The sequence below is a fragment of the Lacerta agilis genome, chromosome 15 (genome assembly GCF_009819535.1).
Source record: "Lacerta agilis isolate rLacAgi1 chromosome 15, rLacAgi1.pri, whole genome shotgun sequence".
NCBI classification, from domain to species: Eukaryota; Metazoa; Chordata; class Lepidosauria; order Squamata; family Lacertidae; genus Lacerta; species Lacerta agilis.
In genome coordinates, this window is record NC_046326.1 from 40,368,829 (window position 1) to 40,390,967 (window position 22,139).

The window sequence follows — 22,139 nt, forward strand, 5'->3', positions numbered from 1 at the left end:
GGCGAGAGGGAGGCACTATGAGAACAGCTGTAGACAGAGGTTGTTAATTGATTAACTGATTGATTGATGTTGGTTGGTTTCTATGCTGCTCAATTGCCAAAGTGCCTTCTAAGCAGCTCAGAAGCACAAAGGAAGTTCCTGGCATACATTTCCCAAGGCCAAAAAAGAAAAAGAAGAAAAGGAGGATATCTGAACAGCTCGCAAAAAGCTAAGAGTTCTACGCAGGGGGACCACCCCGACTTACATCTTGGTTTTCCTGGAAGAGCACGAGGTATTCCGAGAGGTGCTGCTTGATAAATTTCTTGATGATCTCCTGCTTGATTCTGGGGTCCAAGACATTTGCGACCAGGCAGGCGTCCCGTAGGACGTTGCTGGGACCTCCAGCCCTCTGTCAGGAGAAAGGGAAAGAATTCAGAACCTCTTATCCCTATGCACCCAGATATCTTTTCCCCCACCCCTTGGGGAAGAAGAAGAAGAGAAGAAGAGTTTGGATTTGATACCCCGCTTTATCACTACCCGAAGGAGTCTCAAAGCAGCTAACATTCTCCTTTCCCTTCCTCCCCCACAACAAACACTCTGTGAGGTGAGTGGGGCTGAGAGACTTCAGAGAAGTGTGACTAGCCCAAGGTCACCCAACAGCTGCATGTGGAGGAGTGGAGACGCGAACCCGGTTCACCAGATTACAAGTCTACCACTCTTAACCACTACACCATACTGGAGGGGAAGCAAGCCCAGAAGGCATCTTGTATAGCAGCATCATTTGTTTCATAAGGTCATTGTCCAACACACATCCACTGGGAGTGCCTAGAGTTCACAGGGTTTCAGCTTCCAGAAGATGGAAGCTATATTTTGGGGATATACGAAAGGCAAGTAGGGCTGGGTGATATCTGGTTTTCAACATTGTGATATATCACCAGCTAAACATCGCAATATATCGATATATCATAATACAGTAGTACCTCTAGTTGTGGACACGATCCGTTCCGGGGTGCCGTTCGCACCCCGAAAAGTCCACAACTAGAGCGGAGTGCAATAGAGAACTTCTGTGCACACACACGCGGCGAAAGCCAGAAGTATACACTTCCAGGTTTGCCGCATTCGCAAGCCGAAAAGACGCAACATGAGCCTAACGCAACACAAGGTATGACTGTATCTGTGTTAAGGAAGGAACTACGCAGAGGCAAACAGGACAATGTCCTGGCAACTGCTAGTACTCCAGGGTCTAAAACTGATGAATGATGATATTATCCATCACCTCGTGGTCACTTTCAGCAGCAGGCAAGCCAAAATGCATCCAAATGAGACTTTGGGTTTGGGGCTTGGGTACCAAATTCAGGGCAATCCAAAAGTACGGCAATGGGTCATAGTGAATATAGATCATCTGGGAAGATGCAGCGATGGGCAGTTATAGAAGTGAAAAAGAAGAGGGAGCAGAGAGAAGAACCCATTGATAGGGGAGACATGGCAGTGGGGGAGGGATGTTTCCCTCTCCTCCCGCCCCCAGGTCCTTTTCTCCTCAATCTGGGACACTGGCAGGTCAAACAGTGGAAAGCAGCCACGGGGAGGTGTTGCAAGGTAAAGGGTGAAGCACCCCCCCTCCCCGCTACCATTTCTCCCCTACAAATGTTTCTCATGCCAGCTCAGCCAAAACTGGGCTACAAACACCATTATTTGTTGTTGAGAAATAGGAGAAACTCATTTGCACTTCCGCAAGCAAGGGAGAGACCGGGATTTGCCGGGATTTTTATTTTATTACCTTTGTGCCTTGAGAGGGAAACGCTTCCTCGAAATCTGCCAGGATCTGTTGCCCCAGCTCGTTCTGGGCAGCCTTCACCCTGCCCAGGAACCAACGAGGAAATTGGGTTAGTGCTCAGGTCGCCAAACGCAGGCTTCTGCAGGAAGTTTTTGTTCCTAGCAAAACTAGTTGGGGAATTAAACGGCTGCCGAGCCCAACGAAGCGGTGGCTTCTAGTTTACCGGAAACAACTCAAGAAGCAAGAGTGACAGCCCTTTAAACAGAATATTCCTTAAAGGGAGAACACAAAGATTTAAGAACCGAGATGAAGGAACCCCGGAGTATAAGGGGCTGTTTTGACATGGGGGAAACAAGCAGGGTGCCCTCCCTGTCTCTGCAGACTGAAGAGCCGCAGCTGAGTGTCTGAGCAGGGACTCAGTTAACATTTGCTCCTCTGTTAAAACAGGGAGGCTCTGAACGGCTGCTATGTTCCTGGGCTCCCCTCTTCTTCCCCCTTCCGGCTCTCGGGAGTTCACCGCCCTCATCTCACCTCTCAGAAAGCTGGCGAATCTGCGGGATCCCCATGTATCTGTTGAAATGCTCCAGCACGTTTACGACCCCTTGCAGGAGGTTGGCCACTTCCCCGTACTGCCGCCTCCTCGTCATGGCCCTAGAGATGGGAGCGGGGGGAAGAGAGAGGAGAAATGGGGGGGGTTTAATTGGTGAGACAGCTCTCAAGAGAGAAGTCGGGGATTAAATCAGACACTGGAATCTGCCTTATACCCAGTCAGACCAAGGAGCTTATTCGGGGTGGGGAGCCAGAGGTCCTGCAACCAAATCTGGCCCCCAAGGCCTCTGTCTGGCCCCCGAGGTCCTCCCAGTCCACACACCCTGTCTCCAGGCAAAAATCTATCCTTATTGCTCCGCCCACTGTCGCCCCTGGCCCCGCCCACCACTGAGTTTTGCTTGCCTTCAATGCAGCCTACTGTACGCATCCTCTGACTTGCAACGGATACCTTCAAACTCCTGAGGACTAGAAACTTACTCTTTTTTTTAAAGTTGAGTTTGCCAGAAAGCTAATCCCGTACCCAATTCCATGCCGCAGTTCCCCCCTCCCCCAGCCCCTCTGGACGCCCACATTATCATGGCACCCCCAGGGCGCACTGCTTACTCCAGGGAGTCGACTCCGCCAGCGAGCATGTGGAGGTGGTTCAGGGTCGTGATGGAGGTGGTCAGGTGGCGCTTGGCGTGGTCCAGCTGCTTGATATCGCGGGTGATTTCCTTCACCTGTCGCAGGTTTTTTTTTTGGGGAGGGGGGAAATGGGTCACGTGCACTTTTATAAACAGAAGAATTCAAGAAACGGTGCACACACAGAGACTTAAGAGAGCTCCAGTCCCCACAACTGCCTCACTGGGGCAAGATCTGCTAGGAAGCGTTGCTGTGCTCACTAGGCCTCGCCTCCAGAGCAGTCTTGTTTCTTTGAATAAAGAGTTAACTTCACCGACGCCATGGGAGTTTTTGCTGACCTGCCCAGGCACCCGCTCCAGACACCTCCCTCTCCCCACCCCACGTCTGTAAAGGTAAAGGTAAAGGGACCCCTGACCATTAGGTCCAGTCGTGAATGACTCTGGGGTTGTGGCGCTCATCTCGCTTTACTGGCCGAGGGAGCCGGTGTACAGCTTCTGGGTCATGTGGCCAGCATGACTAAGCCGTTTCTGGCGAACCAGAGCAGCGCACGGAAACGCCATTTACCTTCCTGCTTGGAGCAGTACCTATTTATCTACTTGCACTTTGACGTGCTTTCAAGCTGCTAGGTGGGCAGGAGCTGGGACCGAGCAACGGGAGCTCACCCCGTCGCGGGGATTCGAACCGCCGACCTTCTGATCGGCAAGCCCTAGGCCACAGTGCCACCCATGTCCCTACATCTGTAGAAGCCACAAAATCCACCCCACCCACAATGCTTTCCGCTCGCGGACAAACAGCGCTGGTCACCAATTTTGAGGCAGGGATTAGGAACTGGTGGTCCTCCGGATGGTGCTGGACTCCAACTTCCAGAAGCCCTTGGTCAGGGATGAACCGAGCTGCAGCCCAGGAACATCCAGGCGGGCCGCTGTTTCCCAGCCTCTAGGAGAACACTTGAAAAAGGTCCCCTCCAAGACGCATCGTTTGGAAACAGATATCCAGTGTCGGTTCTTGCTGAACTGCAACTCTCATCAGCCCCAGCAAAGAAGGACCAATGGCCAGGGGTGATGGGTGGTTCAGCAACATTTGGAGGGCCAAAGGTTCCCCATGCCTGATGGAGGGGCTCGGCTCCAGGTTGTTCCTGGCTGGAGGAACTTCAGAGCCCCATCTTCCCCAGCGGAGAGCCTGAACCCCGGCTGTGCCTGCAGACACCGCAGAAGAGGACAATCTCCAAGGAAAGAGCCCACTGTCCCTCTAGCGATGTGGCTCCGCCGTCCAATGGCTTTTGTCCGTGGGGCCAAAGCAGATGCCCGAGGATGCTAAGCCCTGTGCAAGGTCATTGCTTTGGAAAGGAGGGCGGCAAGGAATAGACGCTGCCAACCCAGAGACAGGTTGGCAGCGTACGGCACACACCCGAGAGTCATCTCTTCATTGCCTTAGAAGCTCTGAAGGATATTTTCCTTTTTTTTCCAAACTACCAAGGGCCAGGTAAAGTTGCTTCAGGGGCGGCACACGGTTTGTGGAAGGGCCACAGCTCAGCAGCAGAGTGTTGGCCTTTCAAGCAGGCAGTCCCATGTTCAATCTGCAGGTAGGGTCTCGAGAGACTCCTGCCTGAAATCCTGGAGCATTGCTGCCGGTCAGAGCAGACAATATTGAGCCAGATGGACCTACGATCTGACTCAGTTTAAGGTTCTTGTAAGACGTTGTGCTAATGGAGCAGGAAAAGGGAAAAGGGGGGGGGGGTTGCTGAAGAAACCATTAATAACAGGCAACAAGGTTTCATTGGTCACTCACCATCTGCTCAGATTTTTCAGCTTTGTCCTTGATGTCCTTAATCTTGCCAAAGAGCTGCTGAATAGCCTTCTGGGCTTCTTCCAGCGCCTGGAGGGAGGAAGAGGGAGACCAAAGTTTGGTTTCCAAATTCAGGAGGAATTAGGCAGAGATCAAGTTCTTTCGAGCCAAGCAGCAAGAACTCAAACCTTTTTCTGGTCGGAAAGGTACTGCTTCTTGGACTCTACGCAAGAAACAAGCTTCTAGTCCTCTTGGTGGGCAGGGAAAATCCCAGAAGCCTAGGCCTTCGCTGGCTGTCGGTGAGCTTTAGCGTTACAAGGGAGGAAAAGCACCTCTCTAACCACTTTCTCCACACACACACACCCCGCCTGCAGAGTTTCACAAACCTCTCTGGTTCTCTGTCCTTAATCTCAGGGCCGTGGGTTCGAGCCCCACATTGGGCAAAAGATTCCCCGCGCTGCAGGGAGATGTACTTGATGGCCCCCGGGGTCCCCTCCAGTTCTACAATCCTACGGTTCTCACGCCGCCTCTGACTTGCCTGTTCTGCAAACTGAAAAAGCCCCAAATGCTGTGACCTTTTCTCACACCCCCTTGCCCATTCCAGCCTCCCTTTTCTGAACCTTTTTTTTCTGACTCTACAACAGGGGTCAGCAAACTTTTCCAGCAGGGGGCCGGTCCACCGTCCCTCAGACCTTGTGGGGCGCCGGACCATATTTTTTTTGGGGGGGGGGGAATGAACAAATTCCTATGCCCCACAAATAACCCAGAGATGCATTTTAAATAAAAACACACGTTCTACTCATGTAAAAACACGCTGATTTCTGGACTGTCCGCGGGCCGGACTTAGAAGGTGATTGGGCCAGATCCAGCCCCCGGGCCTTAGTTTGCCTCCCCATGGTTCAGGCCCTACTCTCTGGAGCAGGAGAAAACAAGCTTGCTCCGTCTTCCATGCGATAGCCCTTTAGATACCGGAAGATGTCTCTCATATCTCCTGTTACAGGTGGGTAGCCGTGTTGGTATGCCATAGTCGAAACAAAATAAAAAATTCTTTCCAGTAGCACCTTAGAGACCAACTGAGTTTGTTCTTGGTATGAGCTTTCGTGTGCATGCACACTGGTATCTGAAGAAGTGTGCATGCACACGAAAGCTCATACCAAGAACAAACTCAGTTGGTCTCTAAGGTGCTACTGGAAAGAATTTTTTATTTTGTTTCTCATATCTCCTCTCAGCCTCCTCTTGCGCAGGCTAAAAAATACCCGGCTCCAGCGATTGGGCCGGATCCGGCCCCCGGGCCTTAGTTTGCCTACCCATGCTCTACAATATCCCTTTTTAAGTGAGGCGACCAGAACTGTGTCAACATGTGTTCCTGGGCAGAACCGAAGAAAAATCCTAAAGGGGGGGGGAAGAGAAAGGAGGGGGGGAACATCTGCAATGCCGTCTTGCGCTGGAACGAGAGAGACGACCGCAGTAGCACTAGTGGGATCTGCTTTCCCGGGGCCCCTGCCCAGGAGTCAGAAATAGCTGCCGTCTGGAACTGCTGGGGGGGGGGGGAGGAAGCGTGTTACGCCCTGCCCAGGAATGCGCTCCCCGCTGTTTCCTCCCCATAAAGGACTCATTAATTGAGGCAGCTTTTTTAAAAGAAAGAAAGAAAGAAAGAAATCCATCTGCAGATTTTGGGCAAGACAAAACAAAAGCCCTGTTTGAAAAGCGAAGCCAGAAGAAGCGAGGCTATTTTAAGCTTTTTCAACAAACTTAGAGAAAAATGAAATCTAGGGCAGCGTATATATATATTTTTTTTAAAAGAAAAAGAACGCACTCAAAACTTGAGAAATGTTACAGCTGGGTGTGCAGCTCCTGAAGCCTTGCAATTTTAAAATAATAATTTAAAAAAAAATCCTCAAGTATTCCTGACACAGCCTCCTGCTAGCCCAACCCCACCTTCTGCCCAAAGTTAATGCAAAGGTTTCTATGTTAAAGGTTGCTGTTCGCTGCCTTTTCGTTTTACAGGTGAAACTCGAAAAATCAGAATATCGTGGAAAGGTTCATTTCTTTCAGTAATTCGACTTAAAAGGTGAAACTAATATATGAGATAAGACTCATGACATGCAAAGCGAGATATGTCAAGCCTTTGTTTGTTATAACTGCGATGATTATGGCGTACAGCTGATGAGAACCTCAAATTAACAATCTCAACTTTGGGGTTTTCATCAGCTGTTCGCCGTAATGATCACAATTATAACAAACAAAGGCTTGACATATCTCGCTTTGCACGTCATGAGTCTATCTCGTATATTAAACTCCAGTAGCTAATGAAAACAATTGCTTACCTAAATGGACTTTTCCACGATATTCTAATTTTTTGAGTTTCACCTGTAATTGTAAAGGGAAGCTGGGTTATGCCACTGGCTTCACTGTGAATCCTGCCCTGTCCTCAACCATCATGCAGCAATTTGACCAGGAAGCTCAGCTGGGAGACCAGGAACATCTTCCTCCTGCTCTCGTTCAGCTGCTTCCTTTCCATCTGGTTGTCATGAGAACTCTCTTAACCGAGGTCTAGCACCTGATTTTACATTTTTTCCTCCTCCCTCCGAATGCCTTTTCCTTTCATGCCATTAAAAAAAAAAAAAATAGCCGGTCTCATCTCATTGTTGACATCTGCAAGCTGCTCCGGGAGCCTTTTTTAAGCTGCAGAGCAGGATGAGAAATGCTTCCAAATAAGCGAGGAACAATACATTAAAAGAGGAGGGGTTCTAAAACGCCGTCTCATAAAATTGGTGCAGGGGGAGAATATTCCAAAATTACCTGTACTGTATTTAGGCATAACGTGACATAGCTTCTCTGCACAACTTCCCTGCAAATCATCCCTGAGAAGCTAATATCTCTCACGCGTACCTATATCTAAATCTATATTTTTTTATCTATATCTATCTTCCTGTCTGCTTGTACGTGATGGCCGACTGCACAGTCCAAATTTGGGAAGAGGGATTGTAGCTCAGCAATCACAGCATCGGCTCTGCGTGGAAAGGAAAGATCCCAAGATCTGTCCTTGGGCTGGCCAATTTTTTCAAAAAGTGATGGAAAGGCCCTCTTTTGAATCCTCCTTGTGTGGTTCGCAGACGCAAGTCTGGAGGTCACGACAAGAGGTGGCTGAAACTATGTAGGATGCAGAGAAAGTGGGTGGAGAGATGTTTATCTCCGTCCCTTACAATTCTAGCCCATCCGACGAAGCTGGATAATTCAGGAGAGAGAAAAGGAAGGACTTCTCCACATGGCACATAGAATCACACAATTGCAAGAGTGGGAAGGGACCCTGGGGGTCATCTAGTCCAACCCCCTGCAATGCAGGAATCTTTCACCCAATGTGGGGCTCGAACCTGTGGCCCTGAGATTAAGAGCCTCGTGCATCACTGACTGAGCCATCCCAGCAGTTTATGCACTGTGATGCTGCTACAGGCTGGACTGATGGCCATCCGATTGGATGGTTCAATTCCAGGGACTGGGCACATTTGCAGAGGATAAGGCTGCTTGGAGCTATTAGTGCTGCTGGCTAAGTTCTCTCCCGTCTGTTGGAGGCTGTCTGACTCCGAGTTCCAGTTGCTGGGAATCACAACTGGGTAAGACAGCCAACCGTTGTGCCCAGGTCTTGCCGGTGAGCTTCCCAGAAGAAGCCCCTGGCTGGCCACTGTAAGAACAGGACAGCAGACAAGATGGGCCACTGGCCTGATGCTGCAGCACTCCTCTGATATTTTTATAAAGGGTTACACGGACAGATGGAGGAGCATCAGGCTATCACAGCTGTCCATGGAGGCGCAGGGTAATTCTGTGTCCAGGGCGGCTGTCTACCAGCTCCATCTGATACGCAGGCTGAGACCCTCCCTGCCTGCGAACTGTCTCACCAGAGTGGTGCATGCTCTGGTTATCTCCTGCTTGGACTACTGCAACACGCTCTACGTGGGGCTACCTTTAAAGGTGACCCGGAAACTACAATTAATCCAGAATGTGGCAGCTAGACTGGTGACTGGGAATGGCCGCCGGGACCATATAACACCGGACCTGAGAGATCTACATTGGCTCCCAGTACATTTCCAAGCACAATTCAAAGGTCTCTGGAGAGACCTTGCCAGTCAAAGGAGACAATACTGGGCTCTAGCTGAACTGACGCATTTTAAAGTTTCCTGCATTGGAAGGGGGTTGGACTAGATGACCCTCGGGGTCCCTGCCAACTCTGCAATTCTATTTTTCTAAAAAAGAGGTTGGGCTGAGGAGTAGTGTGGTCGAGGACACATAAGCCTCTTTTCCCTTTTAAAATAAAAATCTGAAGCTCCATACATTTTCAGTGGTGAACAAAGGCTCCCTTCATTTCAAAAGGGTGGGAGGGGGGAGGGAAGCAGGCCAGAACATGACTTGGGGAGGGGGGAGCTTTCAGCCCTACAAGCCATTATTAATTGGGCTATTATCACAGACAGACAATCTCTTCTCTCCTTCCACCTCCCTGGGGAAAGAGCAGCTCAGGAGAAGAAATTATTTCGCCAGGGTTTTCCTTTTTCGTCAGGCTTCTTTGGGGGGCGTGGGGGGGGGAGAAGGGAGGGGGAATCCACTGCGGACCAAAATGCCATTCAAGAGGCTTTTTCCTGTGTAATACGACCTGCTCTGCTTCTTTCCCTACGCTCTGACCTATTAACTGCTGGAGCCGGGAAATTCCTGAGATTCCTGCTGGCTTTGTAGTTCCAAAAACAGCCGCCAGTTCAACGGAGCTTTTGTGGCAGGAAAAAAATCGCAAAGAAGCGAGGTTGCGTGGCCAGGCGCATCGCTCACGCTTGCTTTTACTATTTCAACCTGCACGGCACTTTTGGAAGATTCGGGACGGAGGAAAAGAAAAGGACTTCTTCACAGTTAATCTGTGGAACTCTCCTCCACAGGAGGCAGGGGTGGGCACCAGATTGGGCATGATGGCTATGCTCTGCCTCCACGGTTAGAAGCGGAAATGCTACGGAATATGCACATTAGAGCATTTTAAGTCCGTTCTGAAATAAACCAAGCAGCGCTAAGACACACCAAGTAGTATCAGCTGGCTAAAATATATAAATCAGAGTCAGATGTAATAAACATTTCCAGTGCAGCCAAACATTAACAATGAAAAGAAACAGAAGCCATCTCCTCAGACGTGACAAGGGCAAGAATCGTATAATCAAGGAATTGGGGGGAATCCCAGGGGTCATCCAGTCCAACCCCCTGCAATGCAGGAATCTTTTGCCCAACGTGGGGATTGAACCCACAAAGGGTTTTTTTAGAGCTGGAAATAGATGATCCTGTATGCCCCACTCTCTCTTATATCCAGACTCAGTTCTTAAAGGTACCATATATTCAGGTACACCTGCCCATTTTCGGGGGCGGGACACACACACACACACACCAGCAAGCTATTATTTTATAATAAGGAAACCTTCATTGAGTTAAGACGGGTACCCAGCCCAGATCAGCTTGCCAAGAGCTGGAAACCACCTTCAACCCCATCTTGAAACATGGGGCCAACAACCCTTGCAGGTTTCTAGTCCTCAGTACAGAGCTGTGGGAACCTAGAGAATCACGGAATTGTAAAGCTGGAAGGAACCCCGAGGGTCATGTCTAGCCCAACCCCCTGTTCCGCTGTCCAAATGCTGTTCCTTGCATGTCTCCGGCAAGGACCCTGGATAGATTCAGCGGCGAGAAATTTAATAAACTCGTACCTCGCGGCCATCCTGCCCGACGTTTGTCTGGCCTCTCACCACGGTCCGGATGTTATCATCCAAACGCCTGCAAAGGGGAAGAAAGAAAGAAGGGAGACAGCCTGAAGGTTGATGTTCAGCATCAGATTTCTTTTTCTTTCTTTGTTTTTTACAGTTTGTTCAAGAGAACACTTTAGGGAAGGGGAAACCGTGCTGTTTCAATATTCTAAAAATAAATATTCCAGCGCTGTATACCAGTCCCATGGAGAGGTAAAAGAAATCCCACTCCTGTTAATAGCACAGAAATGGAAACAAGAGGAATTACCGACAAAGGAAGAATGGTTGTTGAAGTTAACGGAGTATGTGGAACTGGCTAAAATGACAGGAAGAATCCGAGAACAGCAGGACCAGAAGTTCATAAAAAGATGGACTAAATTTGTAAATTACTTGAAAGACAAATGTAGTCAACTAAATACATTGGCAGGACTGCAAGAAACTTTGTAAGTTAAAAATATAAAAACCATTGTAGATATGGAATTTTAGCGATATACTTTGGATGCTATAGTTTAAAGCAGTGGTTAAGTAGTGGAAATACAGAAAATGGAAAGGAAAAACAGAAAATCATAAGGAAGGTTTGAAGGGAGTCATGGCCTTAAAAAGCCAAAATGTATAAGAGGAGAAAATGTAATGAAAATTACTATTGTATTATTGTAAAATGAATAAAAATGATTTGGCAAAAAGAAAATAAATCCCACTCCTGTTTTATTGCACGTCTATCCCACCTCAAGGCGGCACACACAGTTTTCCGCCTCCTTTATCTCATCCAAACAGCAACCCTGCGAGGTAGGTTAGGCCAAGAAACAATGGCTAGCCCAAGATCACCCAGTGAGCTTCATGACTGAGCGGGGATTTGAACCCTGGTCTCCCAGGAATGCCCTAGTCCGACACTCCAACCACTACAACACACCGGCTTTAAGATGCAAACAGCGATCTCAGAAAGGAGGAGATTGCATTTGCCTCCAGGCGTCTGTCTGAAATCGCGCCCTGCCTGAGAACTTCCTTGAGGCAGGGAGCAGGGAAGGGGCAGACTGCTAGGCCCAGGCAGACATGCAGGCAGCAACCAAGCAGCCAGCCGGACTGACAACAAAAGAGGAGGCCACATGAAAATCATCCCCCCGCCCCCGTCAGCAGCTTCCTGTGCAGAGGCAGCTCAGTGGTAGAGCTTCTGCTCAACAGGCGGAAAGTCCCCAGGTCAATCACCAGTATATCTAGGTGGGCTGGGAGAGATATTCCCCGTCAGCTGCCCAGACTGAAACCCTGGAGAGCCACTTTTGCCCAGAAGCGTGGACCAAACAAAGGTCTAACTAACTCTAAGGAAGTCTTCCTATGTTCTTGAAAAGACACAGAGCCGTTACAGATCCATTGAAATTAACAAACATGACCAAGTTAGTTGCATTGATTTCAACAGGTCTACTCTGGGTAAAGTTTCTTGAACGCCGGTCCCCTCCCCCCCAAAAATAACTATTTGCCCAAGCTTTCCCTGACCTGCAGGAATGAGCCTGGTTATTACTGGGTTCCTGTTTTTAAATTACTGATTTACTGGAACCTCAGTTTTCCTTATTAATAATATTTATTTATTGGACTTATTATTTATTCACAAGAGACCAGGGCCCTGCGGGATTTGGCATCTTTCCGCAGGGCCTGTAAGATGGAGCTGTTCCACCTGGCCTTTGGGTTGGTTTCTGTTTGATACTTATGCTTCATTCTTTCATTGGTGGGCGATTTGAAAATGAGACTGCAGTTTTAATTTTGAATGTTAATTTTGTATTTTAATCTGTATTTTAAATTGATTGTTTTTATGTTTTTGCTGTGATTTTAATTAGTGTTAGCCGCCCCGAGCCCGGTTTTTGGCTGGGAAGGGCGGGGTATAAATATAATAATAATAATAATAATAATAATAATAATAATAATAATAATAATAATAATAATAATTACACACTCTTTGCTACAAGGTTCCAGGAAGGGTTACCGCAATGCAAGACAACATTTCCACATTCGCTGCGATTCGGCGTTTCAGGAGTTGGCCACAATTTACAGTCACAAGCTTTAAAACCATTTCATAGTTTTCCATGTCGGATTTTCACACACAGCTTACTCAAATAAATAAGTGGTTTAAATAAAAAAATAGCTACGCTCCTGAATTGAAGCAAGCCCGCCCCGTTACGGAGGAGCCAGATCCTCTGTCATCACCGCAATCACTCCACGAGTCAGAAGGAAGCAACCACTCCCCTTTCCTCAGGCGAGAGGCTGTGTTCCTTTTATCTTATCCGTGTTTTTCAGCTGTGCCATTTCCAACATGTCTGCATGCACCCAGGGTGCTATTGCCAGTGCTGGCATGGAGCCTCCAGCAGGCTGGCTGGGGTTAAGTTGGGATGAAGACGGTCAGCCCCCTTCCCTAGTCTAAAGGAACAGCAGCTTTTACCGCCCCACACCAGCCCCATTGATAATAATTTTTAAAACAGCCCTGCTTACCTGATTTTCAGCTTAATCTTGTTCACCACATCATCAATGTTTGCCAAAGACTGTCAAAGAAAGAGGAGAGACAGAGGAGGGCTTAGTTATTTAGCTGTACAGTATATGTAATGTCAGCAGAATGGGGGTTTGGCCTTCCACGCCGAGAAGAGCATGTTGCCTGTTGGCAAACCCTCCAAGTGTCCCTGTTTTCCAGGGACAGTCCCGAATTTACAGAAGCCGGGATCTGATTTGATCCCGGAATGTCCTACTTTTCCTTAGGACGTCCCTATTTTCATCAGAGAAATGTTGCAGGGTATGAAGTTATACATCCTCTGAGTCAAGAAGATAAGCAACTATACAACCTTTAGAAGAAGGCAACCTTGTATAGGGAAGATTTTTAAAAATGTTTCATGTTTTATTACGTTTTTATACAGTATATGGTGGAAGCTTCCCAGACTCACTATAAGGCAGCCTCCTACCGGTATGTTCTGATCTTGCTTAACAGAAGAAGAACGGTGGCCCCTAGTGGACAAACAAGACACAGCAAAATGAGACAAGCCACAGAGACCAAAAGCAGGCTCTCTCCCTCCGGACCATCATTCTTCAACCCTGGCTTCCCAGATATTGTGGGACTACAACTCCCATCATCCCTTGTCACAGGCTGAGCTGGCTGGATATGATGGCAGCTGCAGTATTTTAGTCTTGCCTTAACTTTATTTGCTACTTTTGTGCTTTCAGCAGCTTTTATTTGTCTTTTGCGGAAATTCCCTCGATAGAGATATTTAGAAGGCAATGGATAAACCATTGATGGACCCCAGAACTTGATCACCCCTGTTCTCTCCAACGTTTTACTGTTGTTTTGTGAATCTCTTATGAATCTACCAGCAGAAAAACCGGGTAAAAGAAGAAACTTGTTTTTCACAATTGTGTCACTATGCACAGAGGACGCAACTCACTTGCTCGGTCGGGAAAAGTGTGTTAATGTACTCCACAGCATTGAAGTCAGCTCGGTCCAACGGATCTTGACTCGGAAACACCTAGGGGTCAAGAAAAAGAACTGACGTTACTATCATTAATTGTATGTGTTAGTTGTTTTTCTTACAAAAGAGCCTGTACGGCATGGAGTGTTGGACTATGACCTGGGAAACACTGGGGTTCAAATTCCCGCTTGGCCACGGAGCTCACTGGGTGACCCTGGGCGAGTCTTACTGCCTCTCAGCCTAACCTACCTCACAGGGTTTTTGTGGGGATTAAACGAGAGAGAGAGAGAGAGAGAGAGAGAGAGAGAGAGAGAGAGACCATTGAGCTCCTTGGAGAAAAAGGTGGGATTATAAATGAATGAATGAATGAAATGTGACTTGTGACTTACATTAAAAACAACAATAAAAACCTCAAACAATAACAAATCAAATAAAAGATGAAAAGGAACACAGCAACACACACACACTGTGCCAAAAACAGGAAATGTCCAGCAGCATGGTAAAAACCGAGAGGTAGTGCAGTGGTTTGTGGGATATGAATCACATTCCTTCCTTCCTTGTTATAGGTGGGTAGCCGTGTTGGTCTGCCATAGTCAAAACAAAATAAAAATTTCTTTCCAGTAGCACCTTAGAGACCAACTAAGTTTGTTCTTGGTATGAGCTTTCGTGTGCATGGTATCTGAAGAAGTGTGCATGCACACGAAAGCTCATACCAAGAACAAACTTAGTGGGTCTCTAAGGTGCTACTGGAAAGAAATTTTTATTTTGTTCTTCCTTCCTTGGTTATGGAGAAAGGGTGGAAAACAGGGGTCAGCATCCCACCCTGGCCTGCACAGAGGCTGCTTCAGGCTCCCCTACCTCTCCCTCCATCCTTCCCAAGTTCTGCTTCACCAGCAAAATCTTCTCCAAGCCAGCTCAGCCTCACCTTACCTACTCCCCGACTCCTGCATTATGCAAACACATTCCCACTATCCACTTCCAATCCCAGTGTCCTCCTGTCCCTCCTAATCTTGAGTCACTAGCGTTTGTTTTGAATGGTATGAGTTGTTTGGTGCACCTTGCTTGTTTCCCTTTATTTATAGGCTACTGTTACCACCGAACTAAGACCTCGAGCAGGTTCTTCACATTAATGTCCATTTTAATGGCGAACACTCCTTTTAAACTCATTCCGCTTCCTGCTCTTTATCTGACCAAGTAAATGCAGCCTGGTCGCACTGACCTCCCTTGGCATTTAAATCCTTCACTCTGCTACCATTGCATCATCCAGGGCCTTCTCAGTACTGGCCCCGACTTGGTGGAACAGTCTGGCACAAGAGACCAGGGCCCTGCGGGATTTGGCATCTTTCCGCAGGGCCTGCAAGACGGAGCTGTTCCACCTAGCCTTTGGGTTGGTTTCAGTTTAACCCTGACGTTTCGTTCTTTTGGGGTGATTGGTGGGCTACTTAAAAATGAGGCTGCAGTTTAGATTTAATTTTAAATTGTATTTTAATCTGTATTTTAATGAATTGTTTTATGTTTTTGTTGCGATTTTATTGGTGTTAGCCGCCCTGAGCCCGGTTTGGCGGGGAAGGGCGGGGTATAAATAAAAATGTATTATTATTATTATTATTATTATCATCAACCTTTGGGGGGGAGGTCAACCTTTGTGGGCGCATTTGCAAACTGAATAATCTGGCTACACGCGTGTTATGCCCATGACAAACTCTCCCCCCCCCCGCTCTAAACACACATGCACACACCCCGGTTGCTCCGAGCCACAATTTAATAAATACTTACAATATTACAAATGTACATCACCTTGTGCTCAATATGTAAAAAGAGTGGGATATAAATGCGGCAAATAAATAATAAACTGGGGGTGGCCTATCCAGCAGCCTGTCATTCACCCAGCACTTGACCCCCTCCCCAAAATAATCAGCACCCCACAACGTCCCTCTCCTCAAAGACACCCAAATAGACCCCCCTCAATTTAAGGCACCCAACCACATTCCTTAAGCCCCTCCCCACACAGAAGCCCCCCATATTAGCATACAGAGCCCCGCCCCCTTGCGCCCCGCCCAATCGCTTAGGGACTACGGGAGCCCCGCCCACCGCGAACTCTCATATTAGCATGCACAGCCCCGCCCCCTCCGTGGGCCGAGCCCCGCCCCCTTCCCCTCACCGTCTCGCGCCCGGTTCTCCCTCACCTGCTCGATGGCCAGCTGCACCTCCGGCGCCAGCTGCAAGGCGGCCTCCAGCTCGTCGGCCAAGTCCAGCTCGTCCTCCTCCATCCCGGCCTGCCCTGCGACGCTCGACTTGTCACCCTCCTCCTCTCTTCCTCTCTCCCCTCGCTTGAGGGAAAGCACCCACTTCCGGGAACGGCGGCATTCTGGGATGCTGGAGGACCGCGTGGAGGGAGGGGGAATGGGAGCAGCCTATGGGAGTGGAGGGGGCGGGGCGAGATGGGCTGATAAGGCCACGCCCACTCCTGGGGCGGAGTTTCCTCAGAGTTTTCCTTTCTCTCAACGGGAGCTTGAGACTCCAGGAAATTCTTGGAGCGGTGAGGGAAATGTGTGCGTACTTTTTATTAATAAACATTTTATTTAAGCTTTTTTACAAGTCACACACTATCAAGAAAAACGTGAATGGTCGCTATACGAAATTACAGAGTGCTTGCATTCCTTTTCCTTCGGTGCGAGAGAACTTTCCTATACTAATTTAAAAAGCATTTATGAGCCCCTTAATATTTTTTGATCCAAGCAGCATGCGTATATGACAACCACCAGCGTTTCTGAGCATGGGCAGAGTGCCTTTCAGCTCAAGCTGGGGGAAACCCCCTTTTTAACGGGTTTGTTTGGTTTTTTAAAGCCCATTTGTTTTCAAAGGTAGGGTGATTTAAGCAAGTGCTTTGTAACTTTTCCCATTAAAAATCATTTCTTTCGACTCATGCATTTGTATGTTTGCGGATCCAGGTGTACTTATGAATCATGGGCTTCCCAAGCATTCAGATATCTGTTGTAATTAATCTTACTGATGTTGCCAACAGAGTTCTTATAATTGATATTTGCAATGGTGTTATCATAGCTGTTAATAATAATAAAGTACCGGTATAATTAATAACAACTGATGGCATCTGGTTGGCCACCGTGAGAACGGGATGCTGGGCTAGAAGGGCCACTGGCCTGATCCAGGAGGTCTTCCTTACATTCTTCTCACATTCTTGCGTCAGTTATGAACAGGATAATTCAACGCATGGTATGCTGCATTGCGCGTGGCATCACTTCGTGAGATGGTGACAAGAACAAATGGGAACCAGAACAAAAAGTTGCAGTGTTCCACCTCTAAGCAGGAGCGGACCTACTAAAAGTCCAGCCAGCCATTCCCTCCCCATAAAGAGGACTTACAGAGAGGGACAAAAAATGGGGTTCTGAAGATGGGCCAGTGGGGCTGGGAGACTAAACCCTCTGACGCGTATCGCCCCCAGTTCCGCCCACCAGCTGCCTCTTAACAAAAAAACAAAACAAGCAAAAGCCGCCCTCTCAATAGCCAAACATGGCAGATTAAGCTTCTGTTGCTTGCCTAAGAGAGAGGTGCTTCTGTTTATATGCAATATTCTGTGGGTGTGCAGAGGTGGAGATGGTCAGAAAAGTTAAGGATGCTTATTTCTTCATATCAGATGAGAACAACCTGTTGGATCATGTTATAAGAATTTTAAGGTCTCGAACATAGAATAAATATTCATAAACGCACACATATCTAAATATATGAACCATGTGTCTGAAATAGTACTGGAGAGCAATCCTGAAGCCATTTTGACTCTGCCAATGACCTCTAATATTCCTCTGCATTAAGGGAGAAAGCCTTCCCATTGTCTTTTTGGTTGCAAATCCTGCCTTAAAGGCGAATTTGTGTATGAATAGGGTGAGCCTGTGACCTGGACTCAGGAACTAAAGTATTAACCATCACAAAAGAATGGCCAGACTGCCCAGGTAATGCAATCAGTGACCATTACCAGGTGTCCTGGCAGGCAGGATTTCTGCCTCCTCCTGTGATGTTTGGGTGGTGGTCTTGGGCTACAGGGTGGGCAATTTCAAAAGTCTATATAAGGGCTTGCGCACCATTGTTCTGGTTACAGGTAGGTAGCCGTGTTGGTCTGCCATAATCAAAACAAAACAAAATTTAAAAAATCCTTCCAGTAGCACTTCAGAGACCAACTAAGTTTGTTCTTGGCATGAGCTTTCGTGTGCATGCACACGAAAGCTCATACCAAGAACAAACTTAGTTGGTCTCTAAGGTCCTACTGGAAGGCTTTTTTAATTTTTGTTTTGACCATTGTTCTGGGTTCTGCTCTCTCCTCTGTGTGGTGAGCACTGGGAACCCTGTTGCAACAGTTCATTTAAAAAAGATCAGGCTTACTAGCTGCTTTGCTTCTCAATATACTCTGGTTGGCCTCTATTACTTCTCCTACCGATAGGGAACCCACTTAAGGACTCTATACAGGCTCTGGAATACCCCATAAGCGAAAAGGAGCAGTTTTTCTTATAACCGTCAGGACAATGACCCATCTAGTCTAGCATCCGGGTCTCACAGCGACCAACCAAATGCCTGTGAGGAAACCCGCAAACAGGACCCGAACATGAGATCACTCTCCCTCGCTGCGGTTCCCAGCCATTGTGTCACACCCTCTGATGCAGGTTCTGTGGGATGCAGCGGACGGTGCCACTTAAAATGATGGGCCTCAGGGTTGCCAAATTTTATTGCCTCCACCCGCTCTTCTGCCTTCAGCAGCAACGTAACTGTTAACCCCCTCGGTGGCTGAGTGAGCTGGCAGACCAAGCTGCAGTCAAAACTTAAGAGTGTGGGCAGAGACAAGATGCATCTCTTCAACAAGGCCACCTATAGCCAAACAGGAATCTGAGGTCATCTGCCAATGGCTACTAACCACAGTCAAGAATTTACCTTGCCTAGGTGCAATTGGCCTTGTGCTGGTTTGATTAATTAGTGCAATGTGCCTGGGAGTTACGTCAGACCTCCCGATATAAGTACGTTATACTCCTCTGAATCCGGCTGGATTTTTACTTCCCCCCCTAGCAACTCTGCTTGTTTTGTATGTATTAATGGGTAATTAGAATTTAGCTATTAGCTTCTATTGGTTTTATATTATTGGCTAAAGGTTTGTGTAATTGGGAAGCTTGCCACATTTTGAATAAACCTTTATATCCTTGTCACTTCAAAGCTGCTCCATGATAGATCCAGTTGCTTGTATTGTTCTTCTGCCATAAATTGCTATTTTCTTATCTCACAGGCTGAAGAGGGCTTTTCTCCCCATCCTTCACAGCCACTGTTATAAATATTTAGGGTACACACACATAGCAAACACACACTCCACAGGAAACCTATCCTTCACCCTTCAAAATTTAGGAAATATTCCCTGAGAAAATTACACATTATTTTTAGCACAATCCCAAAAGGCCATCCTGGCTTTCCTTATGACTAAATATTTCCTCTGCAGAAGAGAAACCTTTCTCAATAGTTCTTACACTTCCAAATCCTTCACATTCTGTTTAAAGGGCATATTTGTGTATGAATAGGGTGGGACTGTGACCTGCATTCAATAACTAAGGTACTTCCAGGGTTGCCATATTTTGAAGAGCAAAAAAGAGGACATATTTGCCGACTTCTACTTTTAACTATAGGGACGCGGGTGGTGCTGTGGTCTAAACCACAGAGCCTAGGGCTTGCCAATCAGAAGGTCGGTGGTTCGAATCCCCGCGACGGGATGATCTCCCGTTGCTCGGTCCTTGCTCCTGCCCACCTAGCACGTCAAAGTGCAAGTAGATAAATAGGTACCGCTCCGGCGGGAAGGTAAACGGCGTTTCCGTGCGCTGCTCTGGTTTGCCATGGTGGCCACATGACCCGGAAGCTGTACACCGACTCCCTTTACCTTTACCCTTTACTTTTAACTATGGATCGCTATGACGACACTCATTTTACATACCCATGAAAAAGAGGACACATGGCAACCCCGTATTTACCATCTCAAAAGAATGGCCAGACTGCCCAGGTAATGCAGTCAGTAAAACACTTATCAGGTATCTTGGCAGACAGGAGATAAGCCAGCTTCTCAAATGTCTGTGCTAGCCCACCTCTCTCTGTGATGCACGTATGATGCTATTTAGGGTGGTCTTTGGCTAAGCGGATGGACAGTGCCAAAAGTTTTTACTTTCAACGCATCTTTGTTCTGGGTCTCTCACCTCCTTGCAAGGGGGTGGAGCATGGGCGTACCTGGGGGGGGGGCAGCTGCCTCCCCCTAGAAGCAAAACTAATTTAAATGGTTATCAGCAGCCTAAAAGGAAAAAAGAAGCTCTCCTCCTGAATAAAAGCTCAAGGACTGGTCTTTCTCCCCCTCCCAAAATCTCAATAACAATTGAGCTCTTGCCCTCTTGCCAGGCACAGTTGGCCACTGTGTGTGTGTGTGTGTGTGTGTGTGTTGCGCCGGCTGTTTCCCCCTCCCTCATGCCGACAAAGAGCTGGCGTGCCTATCAGAGACCGGATCCTAGCCTGCACCCTGCTTGGTCAAATGAGGATGCAGGCTGAGACTTGGGCAGTGTCAGGGGGCAAATCCGAGGGCTGACCATGGTCTTAGCCTGGGTTCTCATCCTTCCCCCTCTGCCTGCTTTTTGTATCCACGCTACATCGTGCTGGCAAGAAGGGAGCTTGGGAAACTGAGTTCCCTTGCACGGTGAGTAGTTCCTTTGCAAGGACTGAGGATCCTGGGAATCTGAGTTTTTCAGCTATTTGGGGCTTTCTGTTGGGGGGGGGGGAGTTTTTCTGTTTTTTGAAGCTGTTTTTGTTTTTGAACCTGAACAACCATGGCTTGCCCCCCCACCCCTAGATTTGATCCTGGGTACGCCCCTGGGGTGGAGGGACTCTGTTGCAACAGAAAAATAAAGATCTGCCTTGCTGCCACTGGATTTTGCCTCCATCCATTCTTCTCTGGCTGATCATGGACTTTGGGGACTCAGTCCCTTAGGGAAATGGGCAGCAAAAGCCAACCTTCAACTTTTCTACAACAGCCTCCTCCACTTTCAGAGGCAATAGCCCTCTAAATCAAAAGCAGGGAGAGCTGCTGCTGCCCCCCAGATCCTGCTTGCAGCGCAGGCTTCCCCTTGAGGGCATCTGGGGGCCCAGTGTGAGAACAGGAGGCTGGAATAGATGGGCTCCCTTTGACCCTGTTCCTGCAGCCAAGCTCCTTACGCCACAGCTAGGATTGCTCTTATTGCTCCTGGTATTTGCCTGTACGTGTTGTTGTTTTTTTAAAAAAACCGAACACCTCACATTGCTCCAGGGAAACATCTCTTTATATAAAATTTCCAAATACATCCAGCTGCTTTGTGCAAGCCCTCACATGCCGCACAATAACCTTTGGCGAAGTTACAGCTCCGGTAGCTACAGAAACACCTTGCTCCATTCCAAACCTTTTCTCTGCTTCAGAGAGGGTTGCCAGTGTCTTCACCAAACGCCTTTGCGAATACTTTGATCTCAGTGGCATTATGGCAAATTCTGAAGTGTAGGGACTCGCCGTGGCAGCTTATTTAATAATAATAATAATAATAATAATAATAATAATAATAATAATAATAATAATTTATACTGGGCGGCTTCCAACAAAAGATTAAAAACACAATAAAACATCAAACATTAAAAACTTCCCTAAGCAGGGCTGCCTTCCGATGTCTTCTAAAAGTCCCGAGAGTTGTTTATCTCCTTGACATCTGATGGGAGGGTGTTCCACAGGGCGGGAGCCACTACCAAGAAGGCCGCTCTGCCTGGTTCCCTGTAACTTGGTTTCTCACAGCGAGGGAACCGCCAGAAGGCTCTCCTCGGAGCTGGACCTCAGTGTCCAAGCAGAACGACGGGGGTGGAGACGCTCCTTCAGGTATACAGGACCGAGGCCATTTAGGTCTTTAAGGTTACCAGGTGTCCCTGTTTCCCGGGGACAGCCCCCGGATTTACAGATCAGTCCCCTGACAAAATCCCATGTATTCAGTAGGAAGTTGAAAAGTATCCCCGGATCCATTGAAAAAAATCTGGTAACCTTACAAGGTCTCAGCACCAAGACTTTGAATTGTGCTTTGAAACGTACTGAGTGTCAATGTAGGTCTTTCAAGACCAGTGTTATGTGGTCTTGGTGGCCACTATTCTGAATTATTATTTTTATGAATATTCGACTTATATCCCGCCCCTCCTCCT

At 47.8% G+C, this 22,139-nt stretch overlaps 1 protein-coding gene across 1 annotated transcript in view; it reads right to left on the bottom strand.

Annotated features, from left to right (window-relative positions):
• The window catches only part of VPS53 (VPS53 subunit of GARP complex), a 36,350-nt gene extending 20,105 nt beyond the window's left edge, over positions 1-16,245 (bottom strand). Inside the window, exons 1-9 of the mRNA XM_033171711.1 lie at positions 16,094-16,245; positions 13,884-13,964; positions 12,946-12,995; positions 10,435-10,501; positions 4,712-4,798; positions 2,906-3,021; positions 2,285-2,404; positions 1,757-1,835; positions 245-388 (exon numbers count right to left, since the gene is read on the bottom strand). Coding sequence (XP_033027602.1) covers positions 245-388; positions 1,757-1,835; positions 2,285-2,404; positions 2,906-3,021; positions 4,712-4,798; positions 10,435-10,501; positions 12,946-12,995; positions 13,884-13,964; positions 16,094-16,177 — 828 coding nt within the window. The 5' untranslated portion in view covers positions 16,178-16,245. The remainder of the gene's footprint in view (positions 1-244; positions 389-1,756; positions 1,836-2,284; positions 2,405-2,905; positions 3,022-4,711; positions 4,799-10,434; positions 10,502-12,945; positions 12,996-13,883; positions 13,965-16,093) is intronic.
• Positions 16,246-22,139: the final 5,894 nt, after the last annotated feature.